This window comes from Pocillopora verrucosa, chromosome 1, assembly GCF_036669915.1.
Source record: "Pocillopora verrucosa isolate sample1 chromosome 1, ASM3666991v2, whole genome shotgun sequence".
NCBI lineage: Eukaryota > Metazoa > Cnidaria > Anthozoa > Scleractinia > Pocilloporidae > Pocillopora > Pocillopora verrucosa.
The window spans coordinates 13,802,003-13,817,814 of NC_089312.1; the positions used below are offsets into that span (position 1 = coordinate 13,802,003).

The following is a 15,812-nucleotide window of genomic DNA, read 5'->3' on the forward strand; positions in this document are numbered from 1 at the left end:
CAACACGACGACGCACTACGAATCTTATACGAAGGGCCCAGAAAATACGGAAACTGCTTTATTACCAGGCTTTCTCAGCCTTTCCTTACACTTTGCGTCCGCTGAAGTGTTGATCATTGTTTTGTGTTTTTCGTTTCTGTTTTCCTTGTTTTTAATCGCTAAAAACATACTGCAAGACTTCACCTCAGGGGTCATGGTAATTGCTTGTTTGCTCTGATTTTTTTTCGCATTTCTTCTGTCTGCCTCAAGTTTGGTAGCAGGATTTTGGTGTCTTCTTGGCAACAAGTACATGACAACGTTATTATTATCATATTGGTCATTGAACATCTTCTGAATTCTTGTCCGTATTTCAATATGTGAGTTTAAGAAACGTCTATCATGGGAGACATGTCTACAGATCAAGATGCTAAAGGGGCTGGACAAGGCGTTATAAACCAAACTCAGAAGAGTTCTAATGAGTTGTACAAGTATGTCGACCTAAACGGCGGTGGGTGTCTTGTTGAAGCATTCAGGAGAGCTCAGGCAAGGAAGGACTTCACTGAGGTAGAAGAACTCGTCGAGGCATTTCGTGAGAAGTTTTTGTACAACAATGGGGCTGGAAAGGACGTCGATATAGAAGAACTTGTTCAATGGAGACTAAAGAGTCGCAAGGTTCAAAAACCATCTAAGAGAGAGAGCTCTTTGAAGGCTTGCTTTACTAAATGTTCAAGTCGAGTGGAGGATACGATCGAAGCCGTTGGAACAGATCATTATGCAATGAAAACTGAGAACATTGGTACGTACGGTTCATGCATTATTTCATTTATTAATCATGTTTTATTGTCTCTAAGGTACAGTTCTGCAGAAATTGTTTTTAAACTATACGGACATCAGTTTGTCCATATAAAAGTATTTTTGAGTAATACAGACCTTATGTTTTTCTCATATAAAGCGTTACGCTGATAGAAACAAATGTTTAAAGCATTTATGATCTCACGTTGCGCCTCATTACTTTGTATTAGCTTGGGACCTTGTACCTGATGCCTGAATGAGGTCATAATTGAACATATTGTATGAAATAGGTCAAAAGTCATGTTGATTCAGAGATTCAGAAGCAGATGCAGATGAAATTTAAACATGCTGATCGCCATTTCATCTATTGGTGACCAGAATTTTCATTTTGCTTGCTAGCATGCTACTAACTTGAAGTCTTGTTAATAATGTTCTTCCTGTGAATAACAGCGCTGAACACTTTGCACCCTCACATCAGTATGTATATTCTCCATATTGTTCTCCATACTTTTCCAAAGATGCTGACAAGAATCTAGAGTTTCTTTAGTTGGTGATCATTTCCTTTATTTTTGTGACCCTATTGTGATTTATGGTGATATTTTAAGGAGAAGTTAGGCTCAAAGCAAACAGTAAAATACATTAACCCTTTCACTCCCAAGATATGATTAGTAATTCTCCTTACTATCTGCCATACAATTCTTATGATGTTAGTTCAGAGAATTTGATATTGGATCAACTAATAATCCCATGATTGATATTCTTCTCTATTCTCATCACCTGCCTGCTTGATATTGTATTGATATTGTAAGGAGAAATTCTGTCTTGGTCACTTGTGGGAGTGAAAGGGTTAAGATTAAAACCTAGAGACTGAGAGAGGTTGGAAACCTTTCTTGCAAGCATTATAATGTGTCAGGAGCAATAAGCTAGCTAGGACTCAGTTTCAACTCCATCAATTCTTTGAATTCAAGTGAATTTTCATCAACAAATCGAACTGCACACACCTAAAGCAGCTACTTTTGTTTATTATATTCTAGGATCTAATAGCACACGTTTTTTTGTTTGTTACAGAGAGTACGACAAGATCTGTTTGCTGGGATATCAACCAACGTGCTGCTGTAGGAGAAAATGTCCTTCACTTGTGTTTTCTGAATGCAACTCAAGTGCACTATGATATAGCCAAGTTAATCATAAAGAAATTCCCTTCTCTTGTCAATGATATTTATATCAGTGATGAGTTTTATGGTGAGATGAATATCATTTCATAGTTATTCTACCACTCAAAACGTGTAATTAAGTATTATTCTTAAATAAGCTGTCACTAGGATTTTGAATTGAAGTACTTTTACTGATGTTTACCTTATTTCCTTGAATAAGTGTGCACGCTCTAATAAACACCCTCTCTCTGTCTCAATTTAGCTCCCACTCCTTTAGACCATAATGTTAATCAAGTGCTTCTCTCAAATAAATGCTCCCTGCCATCCACACTTTCTTTAATAGTAGGGATACAGGGAAAACCTGTTTCTGTTACCAGCTTTAACTATTATTATTTTTAAGTTTCAACTACAGCAAAATCAGCAGAGGAGAATAGTTTCTGTTCTGTAAAGTCACTCTTAGTTATTCTATATCCATGTGCTTGCAGAGTTCCTTTATGTGTGTTATTGGGTCTATTAATTTTTGTTCTATTGGCACACTGACTTAATTAGGCCCCTCCCCCTCCCTAGATTAAACACCCGCCTTGCAATAAGCACCCCTGATAAGATTGGTGAGGCCTGATATTTTGGTGCAGGTGTGTGGCATGACGTTGTTAAAACCTAAACAGCTTGAAGCTCATATATATGTGATTATACACACGTGTTATAGCTTAAGGATTTGTGCTCATAGGTGAAAGTGCCTTGCACATGGCAATTGTCAATGAAAATCAACATATGGTTCACATTCTGTGCAAGAATGGTGCAGACATACATGAACGTGCTTATGGAGCTTTCTTTTGTCCTGAAGATCAACGAAAATCAAGAAAAGATCGTGCAGGGCAGGAGACTATTGTTCTTACTGATGAGACAAATTATGAAAGGTACATAAGAAAGCAGAGTTTTTCTGTAGATTATTATTTTTTTATTAAGTGTAACTGTGTTTGTCTTAAAGTTTTAGTTATTAATAACTCTTAAAATTATCTTAAAAGTAACTTCTTATAAATTGCTTGGTGTAACACTCGATCAAGATCTTACATTTAGCGACCACATTTCTAGTCTAAAGGCCAAGCTTTCTCAGCGTATTGGTTTATTGAAGAAGATAAAGAGATACCTTCCAATAAAAGAAAGACTCTTATACTATAACGCCTTGATTAAACCCGTCCTTATGTATGGGAGCATGGTTTGGAATATCTGCGACGCTAAAGAACTCCACTGTCTCCTAAGGTTACAGAAAAGGGCTGCCCGAGTAATTCTTGGAGTTGACTCTTATTCTAGAAGTGTTGTAAACTTTAGTAAACTAGGCTGGTTGCCTTTTTTTGATGAAATCAAACTAAATAAGTGTACAATGATTTTTAAGAGCCTTAAAGGCGATGTTCCGATTTACATCAGAGACTTGCTCAAGACGAACAGTTCTGTACACAATAGGTCTACTAGACATGGCAATTTAAATTTAGTGTGTCCCAAATACCTAAGAAATAACGATGGTGGCAAGGCATTCAGTGTTGACGCAGTTAAGTTATGGAACAGCCTTCCCCATAATATCAAAAATAAGCCTAGTATAAAACTATTCAAAACAGCTGTGAAAAAGTATTTTATAAGCTCATATAGAAACCTGGACAACTTTGAAACAATATTAAGCAAAAGCACATTATCTAATTTTAATTAATTTTTTTATAAATTAATTTTATCTTTCTGAATATTTTTAATATATCCTGCTATTTCTATCATAGAATTTTGTAATTATTTGTATATTTATCTATTTATTAGTATTATTTTGTAATGCTGTATAATCTAGTTAGAGGGCCACAGGTTTGTCAGCTTCTCAGCTGTTACGTGTCCCCCTCTATAAATAAAGTCCTTATTATTATTATTATTATTATTATCTTTCCCCCTCAGTTGTATCACAGCAATCTAAAAAAAAATGGAAGATGAACATAAAGCAATTGAAATATTAATCTTAATGATAATTAAAATAATTATGATTATTGGTAGTAAATGAGAATTAGTTTGATGATCATATACAGGAAAAATTATACATGTCTGATTGGCTGAAAATGGGTGAATTTTTCATGTAACACGAGGGCAAAATTGTAACACAAGTGCAAAGCTGCAACACAAGTGTGAATAACAAACAGTGTGTTGTGCCAAAATTGCTTGTGTCGCGACTTTCTCTAATTCATTTATCATGGAAATTATTAACAACTAATATCATTAACATCATTAATCTTGCACAATTAATTGATTTAAATAAAAACTTGTAAGTTTTTCAGAGACTACAAATTGTACTTGCCCTATGAGCTCAAGACATGTAATTTTGTTATGTTTGAAAAATTTACTTGTGCTTATAAACACCAAATTGTACTGGCAATCATATTGTTTCCTATACTTGTTTGAATCCCTAAAACAGTATACAGCACATGTATGATTTTTTAAGAAAGAAACCAATTACAAGTGCACTTTGCTTCATTGTAAATTAACAGAGAATTGGTATGATGTTACAAAACATGTTCTTGGTTTACACTTAAATTTTGTAAGTTGTAAAATGTCCTTTGTTTCTTACAGCAACACTTATTTTGGAGAATATCCATTGTCTTTTGCTGCATGTCTTGGTTTAGAGGATATGGTGCGATATTTCATAGTCAAAGGGGCGTGTCCTAATAAACAGGACACAAATGGCAATACTGTTCTTCATATGATGGTTATTCATAATAGAATGGTATGTAAATAATCCCTTGTTCACATTTACCTGATTAGTAATAGGGTAGCAGTACAACAAGAGAAGCCAAGGGATTAAGTCTTTTTACAAAAATGGTCAATTTGCAACATTTGACTGAATTGCTGAATTGGATATGGTGTTGGTTCTAAACTTAACAAAACCAAGATTTGTGTTACCAGCAGAAGAGGAAATGATATGATCTCAGCTTTGTTACTAATTATATACAGAGTACTGATTGTTATGAGCAGGGAAAAATGTGCAATATCACTGATTTCAACCTAAGGAGAAAGACCTTTCTGGGTGTCAATAAGAGCTGTTAACTGTATTCTAGGGCCATTTGTAAGACTTCTTGATACTGTCTGTTAAACTTGCTAGCGAGTTCTAACTTGTGTTTGGGTTTTGCTCTACTACACATTACTCCATTAGCAGCTGCTTATGGAAAATTTTATTGAAACCCCTGAAAATTCATATCATGCTAGAAATGGCTGAAAAGGAGACCTAATATTGCAGTTTATGGAGCATTTTTGTGTTGCAAGTACATTCATTCTGATTTTTTTGCCAACAATGCCTATTTTACTTGATAATTATAATTTATTAATGTCAATTAGAGAGAGTGCTATACATATTGGTAATAAAGCCTACACATGATTGAGGAAAGTTTCAATTGCAACAGAGAAGAACACTCTTCGCTCAAGTGTTTATTTTTGATTAATCAACAGCTTCTGGAGAATTGAAACAACCTTTAAGTTTGTATTGCATTCTTCTATATGACTTAATGCATTGCTGAAGAATTTCCAATAATTGTTTTTAGTTTTCAGATTTTGTAAAATTGTTTCACTGTAAATCTGGAACAAAACCAGACCTTTAAGAACCAAGCCAACTTCTTGAGTACAAAAGAGTTCTTATTTGAATGCTGTTGAACATTTGCAGGACATGTATGACCTAATTTTTGATTATGGATGCCACTGTGCTTGTCAGTGTGGAAAACCACTTAACACTGTTATGAACAACATGGGCTTGACACCTCTGACCCTTGCTGCTAAACTGGCTCGCAAAGAGGTAAATTTGTTATTTTGAGGATATGCATGATAAGTACATTGCATGAAGTTGTAAATGTATAGTCATGAGTTTGTCTGAGTTTATTGTTACCGGTAATTATTAATAATGCATCTACATAAATGTATGTGGAATAAAATATTTAATTTGTTCTTGTTTGATATCCTTGGTAGATGTTTCATCACATTTTGACACAAGAGAGAGACGTGTTTTGGAAATATGGTGAAGTGACATGTGCTGCATTCTCTCTGAAAGATCTTGACACAGTGAGATTTTTTTTCATAAGAGTAAAGAGTCCTCTGCATTACCTTACATTTTGTAGGTTTTCCATATCAACAATAATTTTCGTTTCCATATTTATGGCCCTTCCTGAAAGGCTAACTCAAAGACCTGTAGTTTAATAAGCCCCCTTAAAATTTTCCTGTTAAAAATTAGAATGATAAGAAGAAAAACCAAGACTCTTACTATGATTGTTAACTAGGGGACAGGTCATTATTTATGTAGAGGGGAGGGAGAGAAAATATGTTGGAAAGATTAAAATTTCTGTAGCGCCCCCCCCCTCCCCCTTCAGGTCATGTGAATAACAAGTGACCCCCCTTCTTTTTTTCAATATTTATGTGATGGCCCCCCTTACCTCATATCTCCTCTTACATTCCTGCAATTACTTGACCCTCCCTAACTTGTACCGTTTTCATTTCCTAACTTGAATCTTTTTCAATCCCATGAAGGTTTCAGTTTAAACTCTGGTAAACCTGTATATCTCAATTGTCAAAATTGATAACTGTTACATTGGTCAAATAATGCTGATCAATGTCAGTATCTGAGCAATTATGCACCAATCCCCTCCCTGAACCCAATGATAGTCAACTGATAACAATTTAGGTTTAATGTTGTGTTAGGAGTCACGGTAGATGTGTAACATTGATTCAATAATGTTTGTTGTAATTTTATGTACTCTTGCCAATTTTTTAGCTGACAACAGAAGGCCAGATAAATGAGAAATGTGCATTAAACCTTATTACACATGAGGTATGAATGAGTAGACTTATGTGTGACTGAATAAAACTTAGAAGAGGATGATTATTTTATCACTCATGGTACATAGTGCAACCTGTATTCAATGGACAGTTCTCTTTAAAATTGTGTGGAGGCAGCCTTTAGAAGGATCAGAGCTTGATTATTTTTTCCTGAGTTTGATTGTGGTTAAGATTACATGGTGTGATATTCAAAGTTTTGTTCCAAGTTGATAATTTTAAATTTCTCTGATAATAAGGCTATCAAAACACCAGATTTGAAAGGTTGCGTGTTTGACACCTAGGGTCCTGTATCAAGGTTACTGGTAACAATGAACTTAAACTGCATTCATCAGATGTTCAATGGTCTTGTGGGCATTTGTACAATACAGGTTTCAGCAAATATACTTTGTTCATTGATTAATGCACTAACCAATGCAAAGCTTCAACATTCCCCCTCTCCCCCCCCCCCTCAGAAACCCCCTAGGCATATGAACTGTATAAAATTGGTTTGTTCAAATTCCCATGGGGTTGGTTGGAAATGGACAGGGAGGTGTTAATATATATAAAAGGATGAATATTAAAGGATTAGCATGCATTTTGATTGAGTGTAGTAGATTCATGCTAGTATAAAAAGTTTCATATTAAGAAGATGTCATTGAGAACTGAACAGTATAAATTAAGCAAAGTGCTTGGAGTGTGGGAAATCGCTGGTTTAATGTATTGCAACATTATCGCAATATTAGATCAAGGCCTTGATGAAGATTTAGTATTTAACTTGCAATTAGATTCATTTGTGAGCTCAAGATTCCTGTTACATGGTAGTTGATGAGGAAAAAACCCAAAACACCTATCAGGCTTGTATTTTTGTGTTTGATTTTTGTTTACTACCACATACTGTCTGGCTATTCACTGTCTACCATGGACTGGAGTGTGAGTGGCTTAGCTAATCAGATTGCAGCATTTTTGATTGAACGGTAGTAGATTCACACTTAGTTATAATTATAGTTAGACAACCCTCTTTAATAATAGTTATAGATAGATAACTCTCTTTGGTAATAATTATAGTTAGATAAACCTCTTTAAGTGATGTATGTCAGTCTGCTTTTGATGTTTTATGGCAGGAATCAGTATCACACTTGGTCCTATTTGATGGAATCCTACACAATTTGCTCAAAGAGAAATGGAAGCATGCCTGTCGTTATAGGTGTGTAAAACTAAGGCATATTCTATTGCCAGTGTTAATAATCATGCGCGTACCACACTGTATCAAACATTATGATACATAAATGTATAGTACCTAAGGGTACTCCAAAAAAATTATTATTTGGGACCGCTCATGTATATATCCTTGCCAATACCAAATTTATGGTACAACAAATGTGGGTATTTGGTTTTCATTCACAGAGATGATCCCACTCATAGCTAATGCTGGTTGAAAAACAGAATTAATATAATAAAAAAAACAAAGAAGCATTTTCTGGTGACTTGCATTACATATATCAGTAAACTCACTTTCTTTACATTAGTTACTAAATGGATCAAACTACACCTCCTTTAACCCTTTAACTCCCAGATCAGATTTGTAATTCTCCTTACTGTCAACCATACAATTCTTACAATGTCGGTTCAGAGAATTTAGTGTTGGATGGACTAATTATCCCCAAATTTATATTTTTCTTTATTCTCATCACTTATCTGGTTGAAATTGTATTGATATTGTTAGGAGAAATTCTGTCTTGGTCACTCATGGGAGTTAAAGGGTTAAAAGCTGTCAAGGTTATATTCCCTTCCCTTTAAAGCATCTCCATCAAGTCATGAAATTTGTTGAACTAGCTATGTACTACCCATAACTATCACACCAGGTAAAAAGTTGTTGACTTGTTGTAATATCTCATTTATTATTATTAATTACATTAAAATGTTATTTCATAATTGTTTTTATTAATTATTATTTTGTTATCTTTCTTCTCAGATTTTATCAGCTTCTGGCTCTGTACATCTTCTTTCTCATCACATTAAGTGTTGCTGTTCTCCTCCGCCCTCTTGGTGTAAGTTCCAACCAATTTTGTTACATTGCCTTTTTAACTTTGCAATTGATGTTTCATTTTAAATTTTTGCTTCCAATTACTGACAGAAATTATACACTGTAACGGGGCTGGATCCAGGGATTTTTCTCAGGAGGGGGTGCATCAATAAGGAAGGATGTAACTGATGGGCGACTTAAACAAATTTTAAAAGCAAATAATGGAAAAGACGGCTTATGACCAGGCAATAACATTATGTGAACTGCTGGGAATACTTACATGTAGCAAACATACAGCGGATTTTGTATGACTATGAAGTTGTTTTAGAAATTTCAGGTCATCTCATAATGTGGTGCCCACTCCCTGCACCCTTTCCATAGATCCGCCTCTGCATAAATAGAAAGGGCATTTTGTACCAATGACATTTTGTACCTACTACATGTTTATAACAATTAACTACAGGGAAACCAAACCAGAGCAATTAATGACTAATTTGAACACTCAATGTAAAACTTCTTTAAACCTCATGTAATATCTACATGTACATAACATGTGTCTTCTTGTGATGAGTGAATTTAAAAATAGCAAATGATGATTTTTGTGGTACCTTGTAGGACTTGCATTGTGATGACAATGTTAAAAACAGCAGCCCTACATCCATCAACTCCTCCATGACATCAAATACCACAAGTTGTGATTCCTGTTTTCTCCTTAACACAATTAAGAATGACAGCACTCAACAGGTTTGTGGTTTCTGTATACTTGGTTATTAATTGCATGGATTCTCTTCAATCTAGCATTATCATGATATTAAGTCAGTATGAGTAACTCTTTTTAATCGTTCTTGAGAATAGAATCCTGCAGTATTTGCACAATTTCTCTGTTGTCACGGTTCACATAATTGCTCAAGTTGATTATTTTGGCATGCAATAACAATGTATTTGTATTTCAAACTGAGATGTCTTATACCTGCCTTGAAGCCTGAAAAAAATAGCTGCCATTTAATAACAAATTGCCCTTGAAAGGCTAAATGAAAAAGCTTTAAAAAGACATCTCATTTGCTTTTATTCAGCTGGATTTTTTTAGTAACATTTTTTCTCAACTTCAACCCCACCCCAATTTTCCTGGCAATGGCATAGTGTTGCTTCTTTTTTTCCTATAACTGTGATGTCTAAACAAAGGATCTTATATGCAAAATCTCAGTAATGTCAGAACCTCTTTAAACTGAACTTATTTTCTACAGGTTCGAGCTGCTTTTGAAATCCTGACATTGCTGTTTGCTTTCATCTACATTCTTATCCTCATTCGAGAGGTGATTTTTCAGGAGGGACTCAAGCCTGTTTTCTTTGACTTGGTAAGAGTCGCATTATGTAGCAGTTAGGAAAGGTTAATGATTTTCACTTTTTACTTCTTTTAAATTAGTACAAGAAAGTACAGTCAATGTTACTGTTAACAATAACCTAGTATGGTATGTTCCTCACTAAGTATTTACACTGCATTGTCCATTGCAGTTGAAAAGTTGAACTCATGGCTCCTCAGGGGGAGGGGAAATTGAGAAGTGATCAAAGTGATAACATTGAATTTAATTTTTGTGGTGTTTCTTTTGTTTCATCAACCCTGTTTTATTTCATGGTATACTTTGTTCAGGTTCACAACCCTCTGCGACTCCTGCTGGTGTTATCTTGTGTGTTATTACTAACCTGCTTAGCAGCACGCTTCACTTGTGAACCTAATCTTGAAGATCACCTGGTAATTGCAGCTCTTGTTCTGGCCTGGCCTTACTCTCTCACATTCTGCAGGTGTGACAATAAATTCACTTTGTTTTGTCCCTTAAAGCATTATATTTACTTGCTAAGTGCATGAAAAGTCAAAATCAACATCCCAATTCTCAGATATTGTCCCTCTTCTTGCAGCTGTTCAATGCAGTGCTTTTCCACCCACTCATGATTACTGGTTACTCAATTTTAATGATGAACTTGAAAACTAAAAAATTTGCTCAATGTACAATTACTCTTATCAGATGTTGTCGGTGCCATGGTTTAAAGCCTGCTATTGCTACATTTCTGACAGTTACATTTCTGTCTTTTCTCTCATTTAAAAGTAGAATCCATTCTTGATCAGAATCACTTTCCATTTGATGATGCAAGTAATACTGTATGGTGATTGTGACATACTTTAATTTTGTGTTTCAGGGGTTTTGCTCTTGTAGGGCCTTTTGTGGTTATGATCTATCAGATGTTAAGGAGGGATTTCATCATTTTCTTCATCATTTACATGATTTTTGTAATTGGATTTTCTCAAGGTGGGGAAGATTTGTTAGTTATGTCATTATTCAATTCAATTTTCAGCCTCAATCGCATTGTACTTTCTGAGATTCTGCAAATTAATTTTATTAGCTTTTCGATTTTAATGAGGTTATTATCTTCTTGGTAAAGGTTTCTACCATAGCAATGTTTTGCTCTTGAATAGTCTCCCTCATAAAGTTATACAAGCAGGATCTCTTAATTTTTTAAGTATTCTTTATGTTAACCATTTTTTAACACTTAGAAGCCTGACATTATGGAATACTAGTATTTTGTTAGTTAATAAATTAAAATTAATATATTACTAGTAAATAGATTTTGACAATTTATGACATTGTTTTGTATGTTTTGTCTCAAATCTGACTGATTGTGAAGGCAAGTAAATGAAAATTACAACTACACACAACTACAATAACCGTATAATACTGTGAAAAATGATTAGATAACTGCAACCTCATCTCCCTGGGTTTTTTTTTTTAATTTTCTTTTAGGCTGGTTTGTGAGAAAGTTTTGGTGTTGATTTGGTATTGTCTACATTTTGTTTTCTTTAGCCATGTTTTTGGTGACGCTTGGGTATGACGACAAATCCGTCCAGGAAAATCTCTTTACACGCTGGTTTTCTGCCGGCCTTGGACTCGTAATTCTTTCATTAGGAGAATATGAGGTATGCTCTGAACCGTGGGTACACCTATGTTATTAGTGGAACAGGTCGGTAAAACGTGTAGGAAAGACAGTATTGAATGAATTCTCATTGAGCCGTTTTCAATTGAGTTTCGTAAGTAATCCATGATTGCTTTGTTCTTGCTTAACTTCGTTCTGTTAATGGTCCAGAAAACTCGCGCCACCTTCTCAACCAATCAGATTGAAAACTTACCGGTATACCAATCGTGATTGGTCACTCGTGTTTTCCCGCGTTTCATGCAGTTTGCCTGTTGTTACTGGGAGTTCTAATTGGCTAGTGATGATGTCAACCTTAGCTGCAATTGGCTGTCTTGATTACTTTGGTTTTTCGAAACTCAAGTGAGAACTGTGAGATCATTTGTACACAGGTTGAGCTCCTCTGAACAGGTACATCTGAAAGTCTTTCAAGCTCTTCCGTGATGGTATACTTCAAGATATAGAACATGAGGAGAATATCTTAGAAAATGTGTTCCTTCCTATGAAGTCCTTGTCAGTAAATAATATGACATTTGCTTTAAGATATTTTTCTATTTCAATCCCTTGCTATGCATTTTTCCAGTAATTCACCAAATTTTCAGTATTTTTCATCAATGATCATGCGCTTGTAAAAAATTGATTCCTTTGCCCTGTGTGTCCCGCTTTTTTATCTAATTGGGCAGTGTGGTATCATCATAACGTTCATAACAGGCCTACATTTATAACATGTAGTCTCACAATTTTTAAATTTCAGGAGTTGTATGAACAAGTGGCACACAGTAACTCGCCGTTTAAGATTCTGGGTTTGGTAAGAAACCTCCATCCTTTTCCATTGACATGAGGATTCATTTTCGCATCTGGGGGTATTCAGTTAGAGGGAAAAAGTGATCCAGGCTTTCATTAGTTTTGTTGCATTGGAGAACTTTTAAAAAACTCTTTCATACTTGAGATGCAAAACGTAAACCATTAGCAGCCAGCTTGTTCACTTGTCCCTTTCTCGAGGGCTGTCACATGAATTTGTTTTGAGTTCCTTGGCTTCTTGTTGTTATAACCATTGTTCTGATTGGCCGGTATCGATTAGTTATGGTTTTATGACATTCCCTCGAAATGTTTTCTGTTGCTATTGTTCTGAACTCGTAAACTGGTTGCTTACTTAATTGGTTCCTTTTTTCCTGCAGATCATGTTTTTCCTGTTTATGATCCTCGGAGCCTTGTTGATTGTGAACATGTTGATTGCTATGATGGGAAACACGTACCTTAAAGTTGCAGAAACTGAAAAGGAATGGACACGACAGGTAAATGAAATGAACTTTTCCCGCCGCAAGATTTTATCAATTTCTTCACTTCGTTTTAGAAAAATTTTCAATAGAGTGTCAGAAGTAATCTGGGATTGCTGTAAATTTGCTTTCTTTCGTTTTATGATTGGTCCAGAAAACTTGCACCACTTTCTCAACCAATCAGATTCAAAACTAAAACCCATCGCGACTTGGTCACCCGCGTTTTCCCGCGCTTCAGGCAGTGTGCTTGTTTTTACTTCGAGTTATCATTGGCTACTGTGATATTTCCCTTGCTATGATTGGCTGTAATGATTGCTTTGGTTTTGTGTTACGACAATCAGTCGAAAAGTGCTCCACTGATTTAGTCTATATGATTAACTAAAATGGTATTTTTTTTCTCTTAGTGGGCTCGTATTGTACTTGCCGTAGAGCGCATGCTCACCCCGAAACAAAGGCTCGCCGCACAGAAGCTGTACTCACAGAGCGTGGGTACTAACGAGGAAAGAGCACTGATCATGAGGCTGCGGAAACATGAAGATCACCAACAGGTTAGTATGTTGACAGCTCTTCTTCAAGTTATAAAAAATAAATGTATGGAAGATAAATGAATGTTACTAAATGAAAGTTTACCTTTGGTCTTCTCAGAGTGAATATTGCGATGTACTTTGTACATTTTGTCGTATTTCAGGCGCTGTATTTGTCGATTTGAACTGATTTATTCATAACTTGCCGGTATCAAGCAGTTGTCCTGAAGATTTTATTACCTAGCCCTTCATGTATGTTGCTCACCAATTTTCCTAAATTTGTTTCACGTTTCCCAGACCCAAGTTTCTAACGATCCAAAACAACGGGCAAAAGGCAAAGTCAAGGATTCCATACCACTGCCGAGGAAGGATTACGATTGGTTGGATACGAGTGTGTGAAGAAATCCTATTGGTTCGCTGTCACTGAATCGATTAATGGACACTACATGTAGTGAATTATTAACTCCCTGAGTCTCCTTGAGTCATGTGATCTCGTTATTATCCAAATGAGTGTATTCAGTAAAAATTTTTCATGAGTTATTCATAATTCTTTACAAAGTTTTTTGAACTTTCACATTTGTAGCTTAACCTCATCGTAGAACACTTATTTAAGGCAGTTCGACCCAAGAAACATTTGTCAAAATTCTTTTTTGGTGCAAAAACACAATTTGATAAAATACAATGTGAACGTCTCCTCCTTCATTTAATAACCTTTGCAGGTAAATGAATCAAGAATCAAAGTTATAGGAGTTTCTGTTTGTTCTACAAATGAATGTTTTTTCAAACACCAATGCATTTTGTAGTAGTTTGAGTATTTCTTGTGAAAATACTTGTACATTTATTTTATTACAAGTATCAGCCTCTCTTTTTACTTATTTCGCACAGTGGCTGGTCGTAAATACTTTCATAATTATTTGTAATTTTTAAAGAGACTGGGTTCGTCTTCATCGTATCGTACGGTTTACAAATAGTGGTTTTAAGTTTCATTGATTCTGAAAGTTAAAACGTACGGTTGGTAAGGGAAAAAGGTTGCCCTTCCAAACAGAATATTTGTTATATGTAGATTTGAACTGAAGTATTTGGAATTGTTGAAATGCGGAAATTTAATGCACGAAATATCAAGTCTTAAGTTAGAGTTTACGTAGTAAGAATTTCCCGTCAACCCGTTCAGCTGTACACAATTCGGGTTGCATTTCTATAGCATTGCAATGTTAAAGGATATTTATTGCCTACGAGGCACAGTATTATTTATGAGTACGCCTTAGCTTAGTGTTTTTACAACAGAAAATAAAGATTTCTGCGACCACAATGTTTTGACTGGTTAACTTTTTTTTTCAAATTGAAGTGTTTGTGGTAGGATTTTTGGTATAAATAAAATAAAAAAGTGATGCTTTGTAGGAATTCAGTGCCTTAATTTTGTTTCCTTATCGTGTAGGGCCAACTGAAAACGTGACTCGGAATGTCAACAGCGTTGAAAACTAAGAACAAAATTGGTCAAATTGAAGGAAATTATCATAAGATTATCACTGAATTCCCAACTCTGACGTAAATGCTATAGTAAGCGCCTCCTCCCCCCCGGGTTTGGTTATTTCCTGTTCTTCTAGACGGGGGACGCTTATGAAAGGCTTACTGGAGAGAGGTGGGTACATAATTGAGTGCGAAAAATGTTAGAAAGGGTATTTATTTGCATGAAAAAAGAGCATGGAAATTTCAATGTTTGCAGACGTATCCAGATTAGCTCTTCATCAGTGGGACAGTGAATGGCTGAGCAGTAAATGTGTAGAACCTTCACCTGGGAGTGTTTCTTCTCGTGATCGGAACCCTTTTTTTAAAACGCCTATAGTAACAGTGATACGAGGAAAGAGGAAATTTTTAGTTAATTTTTAATGATCAACTATTTCATTTGCGCTGTTTCTGAAACGAACACCTCGCGGGTGAGTTTAGGCAAGAAATTAGGCTTGTGAGCTGTCATGGTTTCCAAACAGGCCACTCAACCACTGACCATACTCTAGTCCTGTGTCTAAAGAGAAGGAATTGATTTAGGTGTACCAGGTCGGCGCTGTTAACCAACATGGCCAACCCAATTATTACACGAACCCCGGATATTGCAAGTTGCCATATGAGGCAGATAGACGTTCCTGCAATTTTAATTGTTTGCGTTTAATGGTTCCTTTCGTTGGTTAAGACCTACATTGTGTCTAGACATGCGCAATAACAGCGAAATAGATGCGAGATAATTACGTCACCACAGAAGCACACGCCATATTTGAAGATCATG

At 35.5% G+C, this 15,812-nt stretch overlaps 1 protein-coding gene across 1 annotated transcript; it reads left to right on the plus strand.

Annotated features, from left to right (window-relative positions):
- Window positions 1-85: 85 nt before the first annotated feature.
- On the plus strand, window positions 86-14,843 carry LOC131786345 (transient receptor potential cation channel subfamily V member 5-like). Its single transcript, XM_059103390.2, has 18 exons — window positions 86-775; window positions 1,840-2,013; window positions 2,653-2,842; window positions 4,524-4,677; window positions 5,608-5,736; window positions 5,907-5,999; window positions 6,706-6,762; window positions 7,871-7,953; window positions 8,722-8,797; window positions 9,388-9,516; window positions 10,017-10,127; window positions 10,421-10,572; window positions 10,966-11,075; window positions 11,628-11,740; window positions 12,488-12,541; window positions 12,912-13,028; window positions 13,415-13,558; window positions 13,832-14,843. Exons 1-18 carry the CDS (start codon window positions 379-381, stop codon window positions 13,931-13,933), a joined length of 2,385 nt encoding a protein of 794 aa, XP_058959373.2. The 5' UTR covers window positions 86-378; the 3' UTR covers window positions 13,934-14,843.
- Window positions 14,844-15,812: the final 969 nt, after the last annotated feature.

Bases quoted from the DNA above. Each gene is read 5' to 3' on its own strand.
- LOC131786345 (XM_059103390.2), top strand. From the start codon at position 379: ATGGGAGACATGTCTACAGATCAAGATGCTAAAGGGGCTGGACAAGGC. The intron at 5,737-5,906 runs GTAAATTTGTTA...TATCCTTGGTAG, and splicing joins CTAAACTGGCTCGCAAAGAG to ATGTTTCATCACATTTTGAC. The intron at 9,517-10,016 runs GTTTGTGGTTTC...TATTTTCTACAG, and splicing joins AGAATGACAGCACTCAACAG to GTTCGAGCTGCTTTTGAAAT.